Source organism: Copidosoma floridanum, unplaced genomic scaffold, assembly GCF_036245765.1.
Source record: "Copidosoma floridanum isolate Cflo_tuat_1 unplaced genomic scaffold, Cflo_Japanese_pri ptg000019l, whole genome shotgun sequence".
NCBI classification, from domain to species: Eukaryota; Metazoa; Arthropoda; class Insecta; order Hymenoptera; family Encyrtidae; genus Copidosoma; species Copidosoma floridanum.
In genome coordinates this window covers 2,391,347-2,402,241 of record NW_028321896.1, presented here as the reverse complement: position 1 = coordinate 2,402,241, position 10,895 = coordinate 2,391,347, and the positions used below count along the sequence as shown (strand labels likewise).

Genomic DNA, 10,895 nt, shown 5'->3' with positions numbered 1-10,895 from the left:
TTTTTGCGATATATCTGTTTTTCAGCCCTACTCTGTTACATAAATATATATTTTACATTTTTTTTTTCCTTTATTACAGTAAAAGAAAGTATATAATGAAAATGTACAACAGTAAGTAAACATAGCCGTCTTTTTCCCATGCAAGTGGCTTTGTTTCAAACTGGAGACTTGATGCACAAAATCGAATTGGGTTCGATGTGGGGATCTGGTAGGGGGTTTTCATCACAACTTGAATATATGCATTTTATATTTTTAACGTATATAAAGCATTCCAATATACAAAAAAATTTTATTTTTCGCTGATTTTAGAATGAAAAATTTTTTTTAATGTTTTTTTGGATTGAAATAAATATACATTGAACACTTAATTACATTTACTTCTTCGATTAAAAATTAACCAAGTAAAAAAATACTTTTCTATTAATTTTACGAATTTTCTGCTTAAAAACTATGAGGATAAAGAACAAATGACCCAAAAAATACTATTATACATATTATCCCAGCTTCAAATGAAGAAAAAAATACAATTGACATTTGGGAGGGCAGTGAATATAATTTTTTTTGGAGTTAAAGAATAAAATGGTTTTTTGACAAAAATTTATTACATGTATACATACATAATAAGCAATAAAACTAATTTAACACATAATTGACAATGATAACGTATATTATTTTCTCAAAAATCTATTAAACAATTTTAAAACTAATTTAGTATCTTTGAAGCGTTAGCATTAAGACAAGCGATCAGTTTAAGCAAAAATTAATTCTACAATGATATGTAGACGGATGAAAGCTGTGTTTAACATTGCCTAAGTCGATTTGCGATGAATTACCACATGAAAAAAAAACTTAGTAATTTCAATGAGTTGTTTGTAACAATCGGTCATGTTTCTGCACCAATTGATTCAAATTCAAACCAAAAATGTACTTTTTTTTACTTTTTTTGTTGCAGATTTAGCTCAGATCCGAGCACTGGTAGAATCAACCGGTGCCCTAAACTCAGTATGCCCGTCCTGCGACATGCCCTTCGACAAGGGCAAAAAACGCCGGCTGATCGATTCCTGTGGCCACGAGCGTTGTTACTCGTGCATGTTCCACAACGAGGCATGCCCTCTGTGCTTCAACGAGGTCCACAGGCGCGTCCTTGACAATGACGACTTCGTCGAGGAAGAACACGAGGAAGACGACGAAAAAGCCATAATTGGTTTACCCGTGAGTAACGGCGTTCACAACGGGCGCTACTTTAACGCCAGCCACTGTCTCGATTGGCTTGAGAGTTCGTCGGCGGCCAATTCACTCTGTGGTAGTCCAAGGCCCAGACTGAAGTTTGCGGCGAGAACCCATCCACCGGCACAGCGAGCCCAGGTAAGGGAGCGAACGGATTATTTTTATTTTTAAACTTGATATGCACAATTTGGAATACCTTTGGGATTTGAACTTAGCTGAAGCGATAAATACCAATGTTAATTTACGCGAAGCGGCGAATTTCGAAAGCTGTGAGAGTAGGTTCTCCGACATCAGCGCCACCTATCCCCCTGTCCTTGCACATATTCCACATTGCGGTGAATACTTAAAGCTTTCAAAAAGTGGATTCTGAAGTTCAAATCCCACCAATTGTTATTTTTTTTCTTGCCTTCCGCCGTGAAACTTGGCAATTTTATGCCTCATCCTTTCGTTTTGCTTTGAATCAATACTGGAAAGTGTGAAAAATTAAATAAAAATTTGCTTAACACTATTAGTCAAATTCAACAGTAAGCCGAATTTTTGTAAACTATTTTTTAAACTACTATTTGTAAACGGTTAAAAAAATTTTTTTTTCAGAAACTAAATGACGATGGAAAGTGTTTGAAAGGAAAGCCTCCAATTCTCCCTGAATCACGCCATAAGGTTCAAGACATGGTTCAAAGTAAGTTTTTGCAACATCTTATCTGAAATTTGTCCCAATCAAATTTTTACATGACACATTGAGATTTTACCATGTAACTTATTAAACTAAGGGAAAAATTTCCTTCTGGCTTATGTTTACCTTTACTTCATGGTAAAAATTGCCACATCAACTTTCTTCTTGCATGTCTAGTGTAATGTAACAGAGTAAAAACTTTTTTAGGTTGTCCAACGCCGCCAACTCAGCGCAAAAAATTCTTCCTGAACGCGAAAGCGCTGAGAAGTCCTTTCGCATCCGTTCGACAGTCCAAGCGAGACGAGGTCCAGACAACGCCAACGCAGCCGACGCCACCGCAAGATCACGCTTCGACGGATAATCCCTCTGCACTTTCTGGCAAGTGTTTTTTATTTTTATTTAACAAATGTATACCTATTACGCTTTTACTGGTTGCGGGATTTTATTGTGTATTTTGCCGAGTTAAGTGGGGCGCATTAAAGTAAATCTCACACTTTATGACGATCTTTGAAATTTTTTTTCAACGGTAAATAAAAGTGTTTGCTACTTATTCAAGGCGAGTAAGGATTTTTAAGCGCTTTGCCTCATCCAAATCGTTATTCGAACCGATTAGAGATAAGATAATCAATGCAAGCTTAGATGCCCAAACGGTGTAACAACCAGACATTTTGTGCCATAAACTGAAAGATATTAAACGAATCCGGTATCATAGGAAGCGTGAATCTTGTGCAAAAGTTACGGTGAATGTAAATATGAAACAAATTTGAAAATAGCCTGGATGACCACGACCAATTGGGAAGGAAAGTGGCCGGGACTCGTACTCGGCAAAATCCGATCTCTGTGGAACAGCAGCCAGGGATCAGCGAGCGATGGTTTGAATCAGCTTATCGACGCTTCGAATAAACTACCAGGCAGGAACACAGGTTTTTTTAATACCTCGCGTGTGTTTTTTTTTTCTGTTTGTGATGTGTTGTTTTGCTCCTTGTATGCTGTGACAATTTTGTTTTGAGCAGCGTTTGTACCCATAGTTTATGATTAAAATTTATATAATAATAATTAAAAGCATTGCTTGGTAGTTGTAATTTTCTTTGTTTTATTTTATTTAATTTTTTTTCTTTTTACTTTGGTGTGTTTTAAAATTTGTGTTGGTTTGTGTATCACGTTTTATGATAATTTTTTTTTAATTTCAGTTTTGCTAAACTTAAGCTAAAGTTTTGAATGCGTTTTTAGTGCTGAGCGGCTTGGTTCACCAGCGTTTGCCCGGATTTATTCGTAGAGAATGGATCTCTCAAATAAGTAATAAAACTTCTTTGAGAAAGCTTGCAGTTTGTGAATTTTTTACTAATTCATGTTATTTTTCAGAATTCATTGTTGAATTGAGAGTGATACGTTTTTGCATTTCACTTTGAATAATAATGAGGGCATTTATTTGTAAATTTCATGTTTATATAATATGAATAATACAATAACAAGTACATATATTAAGGCGCAGGTAGACTTAAATGTAACTATTCATCTAAAAGGATATTGTACAAAGAAAGATATCAGTCCCAGATCTCAAAAGTTATTCCTCATAGCTATATTTAGGAATCATTTTATCATAAATAATTTAATCGAATTTTTTTTGTAACTTAACACAGATAAACAACACAAAAATTAAAAGTAATTTTTTAATTCACTAAAAATTCCATAATTCTATTTTTTTTTAAAATTTTTTTGTGAATTGGGACATGTTGCACATATAGAGAAATTTAATTTAATTAAAAAAAAAAATTCCCAATTGTTGCCCCATCAAAAAAAGGTTTCTGATTTTAATTAAGTCATTTTTTAATATTTGACGTTTATTTTTGTATAAGTAATTTTTTTTTTTTTTTTGTGTTAAAACCTTACATGTACCTGGAATAAATTTTTCAAAAGGTACTGGAATTCTTAGGGGATACGAAGAAGTAGTGATTATAAGTTTGAAAGCAACTATAAAATAAAAGAACGTGCATATATGATCTTATGAATAATGTAACTAAAGTATTATAACATTAATTATAAGAAGTATTATAACATTAATATATAAGGGTATTTATTAAAATTTAAATCATACGTATCTCCTCATAAATACTTCGTTTGTTTGCATGTTTATTTTAAAAATTAATTGATCGAAATTCAGTATTTTTTTTCATACTTTAGTTTTTTCCAACCAATTTTATTGTGTTACAGTTACCTCAAAAATATTAAAATTATTATTTTTTCGTTAAAATTAATAAATGTGGAGTTAAGAGAAAGCTATCTTAAGTTTCAGTAAAAATAGCAGCTTTTTAAATTTCTTAAAGAAAAAAAATCATCCTCGTAAATATGTTGACCATATTAAGAATATTTCTTACTCTAAAGGCAATCTTATGATACAAAATGGCTGTCTGTCTTCATAATAATATCCCATAACTAATAAAGACAGTAACTTTACTACCTTAGATAGTCACTTCTTCTACATGAAATTGAGATAGCTATTTTCAACTTTTTATTTTTCTAAGATATCGATGTTTACCTTTAAAAATGAAGATTTTTTCGCAATAAATTTAAATTTTGAATCTCTTCATAACTAGTAATCTATTGAGTTATCTAATAGAGTAAGCTGTCACAATTCCTTCCGTTTGACGTCAAATACTCGTCCATTAATCACCGAAATATCCTTAAAAAAAAAAAAAAAATAACGAATCTTTAAATTTTTTCATTTACAGACGATGAGGCGGCCTTACCCCCCGATGCGTCGATCGGTAGCAGTCTCGCGAGTCTCGAAGCGCGCACTCACGCTTCGACTAACACAAGTCCCGTGTCCACCCTCACCGGAACCTCCAGCGAGGCCGAAGTTGCTGCAGCTGCCCTGCGCAGTCCGCTCAAGTCCAAAGGTGATTTTTCAACATAAAATCGATTGACCCTCAGTCCGGTTTTAACGTGCTTCCTTTGCATTTTGGACTATCGTAAATTATTGGTCGAGTCCACCTTAGATTGGGCTCGATCAATATTTTTATTCCAAACGATATCTTGCTTTACCGACAAATAATTTAGACCAACCCCTAAAAAATTGAAAAATCGGTGCCGATAGGAAAGTCCAAGGGCAAAAAGACGCGCGACGCCGGTAGCCTGGCGTCCATCTCGACATCCGCCTCTACGTCGATGTCCATGTCAATGTCTGTCTCTGGCTTGTCGAATGGAAGCTCCAGTCCTCTGGCTTCGAGGAGACATTCCGTCACGACCTCGCAACCCGGCCAGATCGACGAGAACGCCTTCAGAAATCGGCGCGTCTGCGTCAGGCGATCGGCGCGCGCTGCCAACGCCAAAGGCTCCGGTCCAGACCCAAAGAGTAAGTCTTGCACGTACGTTTTTATCATATGAAAATTGGTCCTCCAACGAATTGTATCAACTCTGAGTTATTTTCTAAATATTATATGGTATGTGGGTCGCTACCGATGTGTAATTCATTCCCTCACGTACAATCGGATAATGAACTTCTCTCTCGAGGCAATGCTAAAAAATTCAAATTAAAACCAAAGCTCGATGGGGAAAAAAAAAACAGAATTAACATACACCCATAATGTAATAAAGTTACGAAGCGAGAGATAAAACCATCGCGAGTTACGCATCGACGCAACAATCGAGCGTGCAAGTGGAAAAAATTTTCGAGCAAAGGGGACGTATACAGGTACGTGAAAAAAAGTCACAAGCGCCGATCGATTCGAGCACAACTGATATAACCCTTTCTTTTTTCGCAGAAACTCGTTCCTAATTGTTTTCAGCCCGTCTCAATTTACGGCGCTCGTAATTGTAATTTAAGAGCTGCGCCCGATAAATTATCTTCTTGAATTTCGCGCTCGCCGCTACACACGTGAAAGCTCCCTTCCTCTCTCTTCTCCCTGGGAATATTATAAGATCGCGATCGGCAAGGAGCAAGACGACGTCGAAGTTCGAAAAAAATCATATTTCATCCCGACTATCGTATGCCGCGCCAGGGTCGAGATATATATTATTATTATTTTGTTTTTACGTAAGAAGCAATATATTATTCCCATCAACTATACGTGCACCTTTTATTTTACGGGTTATTAAGTCGGATCTCTATAAACAAAAAATTTTTATTGGCCATAAATACACTTGCATAGGTACATCGAAACATCCAACTTTAACATTATAGACCAATCACGTTCACATGCTACAAGTGGCACAACTTACATGAGAACTATGCATATTTTGTTTAGTTACAGGAGTCATGGTTAAAAAAGGGATTTTTGAAGAACTGTACACTAGTTTAATGTATATATGACCCAATTCTTGTTTTCTATCGAGACACGATTTATGTAGATATTTAAAACTTAAGTTTTGTTTTTCATACAAGGTAAGAAGGTATGTATTTTTTTTGTACTAAAAATGATTCTCTCTTTTAGTCCGTTTCCTACAACAACACGCACACCTAACATTGAAGCCCCTGTTTTTCGAAGTACCACTTCTCGAAAGTGACCCTCTCTTCATCGGGCGTCACTGGCTCCTACAAGAGTTACAAAATCTCGTTGATGGTTCAAGTCCAGGTACATCAATACTACAAAAATCAATATTTTTCACACCAATAACATTATTTTATAATAACAATGTCGTTAATTTGAAAAAAAAAAAAAACCAGGTGGATGCATTTCGGGTTCACCGGGTACCGGTAAAACTGCCCTTGTGCTCCAACTCGTCGATTACAGTTGTTTCGGCCGTAAACGCAGCCAAGCTCCAGCTAGGACCGAATTGCAGGAGCCTGACATCATCGAGGAGTACGATGCTGCCATGACCGCGAAAATGAACATCGAGAAGACCAACGAGAAAGTATGTGTCAGTTTATATTGTATATAAAGTCAAACTCACATGACAAGTGTACTTAAAACGGGTATCGAAACAATCAACAGATACGCGAATTGGCATCGCAAGTCGTGGCCTACCACTTCTGTCAGGCGGACAACAATTGCACCTGCCTCGTGCCCGATCTCATCCATTCCCTAGCCGCGCAGCTCTGCCAGGCACCCCAGCTCGCCACCTACCAGGAGTATCTCCTCTCCGAGCCTCACCTGCAGGGCTCCCTGTCGCAAAAGGAGTGCACCGTCGATCCAGATCTCGCTCTTATTCGTGGTATCATCGAACCACTCGTTAGCCTAAAGAAAGCTGGAAAACTGCCCGATACAAATATGGTACACCACACTCGTAACGATTTTATAAAATCCACCATCGAAACAAAAGAGAGCGTTATACTTATGTTCGTACTGATCTGTTTCTACCAACAGCTAATCCTGATCGACGCAGTGTGCGAAGCAGAGTACCATAGACCCGATAGGGGCGACACGATAGCTTCCTTCCTAACGAGGCATGCCCCCAACTTCCCGAGCTGGTTGAAACTCGTGGTGACGGTGCGTAGCCAGCTGGCCGAGTGTACGAAGCACCTGCCCTACACGAGGATCTGCCTGGACCGGTGTGCGAACGATGCGTCTGGCACAAAGGTCAGTAAGGACGTGGCCGACTACGTTGGGTTCAGACTAGCCCAGAGTCCAGCGATACTGGCCAACGTGACGCCGGCCACTCTCAACGGCAAGACCGAGTCCTCGTGTGCGACTTCGCAGACCAGGTTCGCCAGCCACCTGCTCAGTTTGGCCAACGGGAGTTTTTTGTTTGCCAAGCTCACTTTGGATCTTCTCGAGAGCGGTCACCTCGTTGCAAAGTCTACCAGTTACAAGGTGAGAAAGTCGTCACATTTGAAATCCGTATGGATGCGATGGTTTGGCATACGTTTCTTGAGGACGCATTGTGGTGTGTTTCGTATAGGTCCTGCCAGTTTCGTTGGCTCAGATTTATTTGTTGCACTTTAATCTTCGATTTCCAACTGCGACGTCGTTCGACAAGGTCCAGCCTCTGCTGGGGGTATGTCTGGCTGCTCTGAATCCACTAACTCTGCCGGAAATATTTTACTCCGTCAATTCACTGAACAATAACTTCGTGATCACCTGGGAAGACTTCATGCAGAGATTTAAGGTAATTTGCAAACTGCGACGCAGCCTTTTCATTGTCGATTATCCCAGTTCGAACTAGTGGGTAAATAATACTGACGAAATGACAAATTTTTTTTTCTGCTATCCATATGATTAAAAGGATTGGTGTAGTAAGTAGTTGATCTGGATTAATGCTTCTATTCTGAAAAGCAGTGATTGAATTGTACAGTGTCGTTTAACATGATGTTCACACGAAAATCCTTGATTCCTACAGATGCTCTCTGGATTCCTTGTGAAACGACTTGACAATACCTACATGTTCTTCCATCCATCGTTCAGGGAATGGTTGATGATAAGGGATGAGGGCGAGTCGACAAAGTTCCTCTGCGATTTTCGTCTGGGCCACGCTGCAATAGCCTTCCGTTTGTCCAGACTTCAAGCACCTTTGGATGGGGAAAAGTCACTCGAGCTCGGACACCACATCTTAAAAGCTCACGTTTACCGAGGTGCCACGCCAGTCTGGCCCCCTCGTGATCTTCAGGTTTGTTTTTCCCCCTCCCGATCATTGCGATACGTTACTTTTGCAATAAACCACAAATGACGGTCATAATTACTTGCTGAAACAGGCTGCATGGCTAGCATCATCATCCGGATGTGTTTCGTCAGCTCTGTGTACGTTGCGCAACGTCTACAGTCCAAACGTCAAGGTTTCGCGATTGCTGCTACTATCTGGTGCGTCACCCAACTTCATCACAGAATATCTGGGCAATGCACCCGCGCTATGCATGTACGCTCATGAAGGATCTGTCGAGATGGTTTCTCTGCTACTGGAGTTTGGAGCCGATGTGGAACTTACCAACAGCCAAGGTTGCACTGCTTTGATTTTGGCGGCTGCTCGTGGACACTGTGATGTCGTAAGAAGGTGCGTATAGAGTATAATCCCTTCTGGCAAATAATATGTAACAACACTTGAATGAGTATTTTCAATTCCATTTTCGTAATTCGACTTGGAATGACATGGGGTTTTGGATTTGAAATGCCACCAGCCATTACAAGTGGAATTCCAAATGGACATTTAATATGGAATACTCGTGGAATTGGTTATCCTAGTTTCCAACGACCATGTAGGCCATATTATATGAACTAATTCCATGTAGGCTCCACGTAGAATAGTCCATGCAGACTTCAGAGAAGGGGTTCTGCTTCCTAATTTTTGTGGCATATACGTGCAACTGATTCTTACAGAAATATTGTGTGAAATTGCTCGCAAAATTCAGGTAGACTTTTTTTCAAGACATTGCCTGGTGCAATAATTTCTTAAAAGTCTGTCACAAACGAGATTAAAACAATTGTTTTTAGACTTTACAAAAAATCATTCTTTGAATCAAGAAGAACTCTCGTATACGAGACTCTGAAGCACAAAAGTTAATCGAAATTGTGTCAACTTGACTTGCAAGCGAATATTTATTAATTACTTTACATAAGGCACGGTACAAATTTCAAAAATTTTAAATCACAAACGTTTTATTGTAATCACAATTATAGGTTAGCCGCAGCCGGTGCATCGCTAGGCCACACTGACATGGCAGGACAGTGTGCACTCGTCCATGCGGCGCGTCATGGTCGACTACCCGTGGTCGGTTACCTGTTGGCCTGCGACTGGGTCGTTTCACCAAACCACGAGGAAGGAGCTACAGCTTCCGGTTCCACCTCGACGTCGACTTCCTTGGCATCGTCATCCTCAACCCCCGAAGTCAGCCGGGAAGAAGCAGCTCAGCAGGCGGTCGTTGCCGCATCGGCCAAGGGCCACGAGTCCATCGTCGAGTATCTACTGGACATGTCCGAGGTCGTTGTAGACAGACCCGACACTTTGATCGGAGAGACTGCCCTGACGATCGCTGCGGCTAACGGATCGACAGCCACGGTCTCGGCTCTCTTGGCTCGTGGAGCCGACAGAACAGTCCTGAACGCCAAGGGCTTCTCGGCTCTCATGCTCGCGGCCAGGGAGGGCCACTACAGTACTTCCGAAAGACTGCTTCAAGGTAAATGTTTGGAAATAGTTGACAAATCACAAATACATATGGGTCCATTAACCGGTTGAATCAACGTCATTCAAACGCAGGTTCGTTATCGATGAGTACGGACGAAGATGTTGAAGTAACGACATTATTACTCAAACAAAAGGACCCGGTCGGTAGATCGGCCCTCTCGTTAGCAGCTTCCGAGGGCCACACGAATCTCATAGTTCTGCTGTTGGACAAGGGAGCCATGCTCGAGGGTACGGATAAGGAGGGCCTCACCGCTTTGGCTTGGGCCTGCGTGCGCGGTAGGTTATCTGCTGCTCAATGCCTCATCGATCGAGGTGCCGACGTCAACACGTGCGACAAGACTGGAAGGACGCCTCTTGATTTGGCCGCGTTTCAGGTAAAATGATCGTGGTCTTTTCTTTCATTAACGCATAAAGTGCAAGATAACATTATAATGTACTTACAGGGCAATCCAAAACTCGTCCAACTACTGCTCGAGCGGGGTGCGGCTATCGAACACGTTGACCTTCACGGCATGCGGCCACTCGACCGAGCGATCGGCTGTCGAAACATCCCCGTGGTGCAGTGTTTCTTGCGCCGCGGTGCCAAACTGGGCCCGGCCACTTGGGCCATGGCCGCGGGCAAGCCCGACATTCTCTTGATACTCATGAACAAGCTGTTGGAGGACGGTAACGTGCTCTTTAGAAAAAGCAGACTGAAGGAGGCGTCGCATCGTTATGCGTACGCGTTGCGTAAATTTCCTGCGTCGCCGGACCAGATGAGCCAACCACCCGAGCACGAGGACCACAATCACGCCCTGATGCACGCGCAGGCGTTTGTTCAGCTCAGGATAAATTTCTTGCTGAATCTCAGCAGGTGCAAGCGTAAGATGCAGGTGGGTATTTATAGGTTATGTTTTCGCCGGTAGGAAAAGAATGAAACACCGGTAAAATATTTTAAAAAAAT

General features: G+C 40.5%; 1 protein-coding gene across 1 annotated transcript in view; it reads left to right on the top strand.

The window, feature by feature from the left end:
* Positions 1 to 10,895, top strand: part of rols (zinc-RING finger and ankyrin repeat domain-containing protein rolling pebbles) — a 79,409-nt gene that overhangs the window by 66,765 nt on the left and 1,749 nt on the right. The window contains exons 2-17 of the mRNA XM_089593394.1: positions 953 to 1,365; positions 1,822 to 1,906; positions 2,108 to 2,278; positions 2,674 to 2,823; positions 4,630 to 4,797; positions 4,995 to 5,252; positions 6,331 to 6,471; positions 6,564 to 6,751; positions 6,832 to 7,110; positions 7,204 to 7,650; positions 7,739 to 7,945; positions 8,177 to 8,443; positions 8,529 to 8,824; positions 9,448 to 9,944; positions 10,025 to 10,326; positions 10,396 to 10,824. Coding sequence (XP_089449520.1) covers positions 953 to 1,365; positions 1,822 to 1,906; positions 2,108 to 2,278; positions 2,674 to 2,823; positions 4,630 to 4,797; positions 4,995 to 5,252; positions 6,331 to 6,471; positions 6,564 to 6,751; positions 6,832 to 7,110; positions 7,204 to 7,650; positions 7,739 to 7,945; positions 8,177 to 8,443; positions 8,529 to 8,824; positions 9,448 to 9,944; positions 10,025 to 10,326; positions 10,396 to 10,824 — 4,298 coding nt within the window. The remainder of the gene's footprint in view (positions 1 to 952; positions 1,366 to 1,821; positions 1,907 to 2,107; positions 2,279 to 2,673; positions 2,824 to 4,629; positions 4,798 to 4,994; positions 5,253 to 6,330; positions 6,472 to 6,563; positions 6,752 to 6,831; positions 7,111 to 7,203; positions 7,651 to 7,738; positions 7,946 to 8,176; positions 8,444 to 8,528; positions 8,825 to 9,447; positions 9,945 to 10,024; positions 10,327 to 10,395; positions 10,825 to 10,895) is intronic.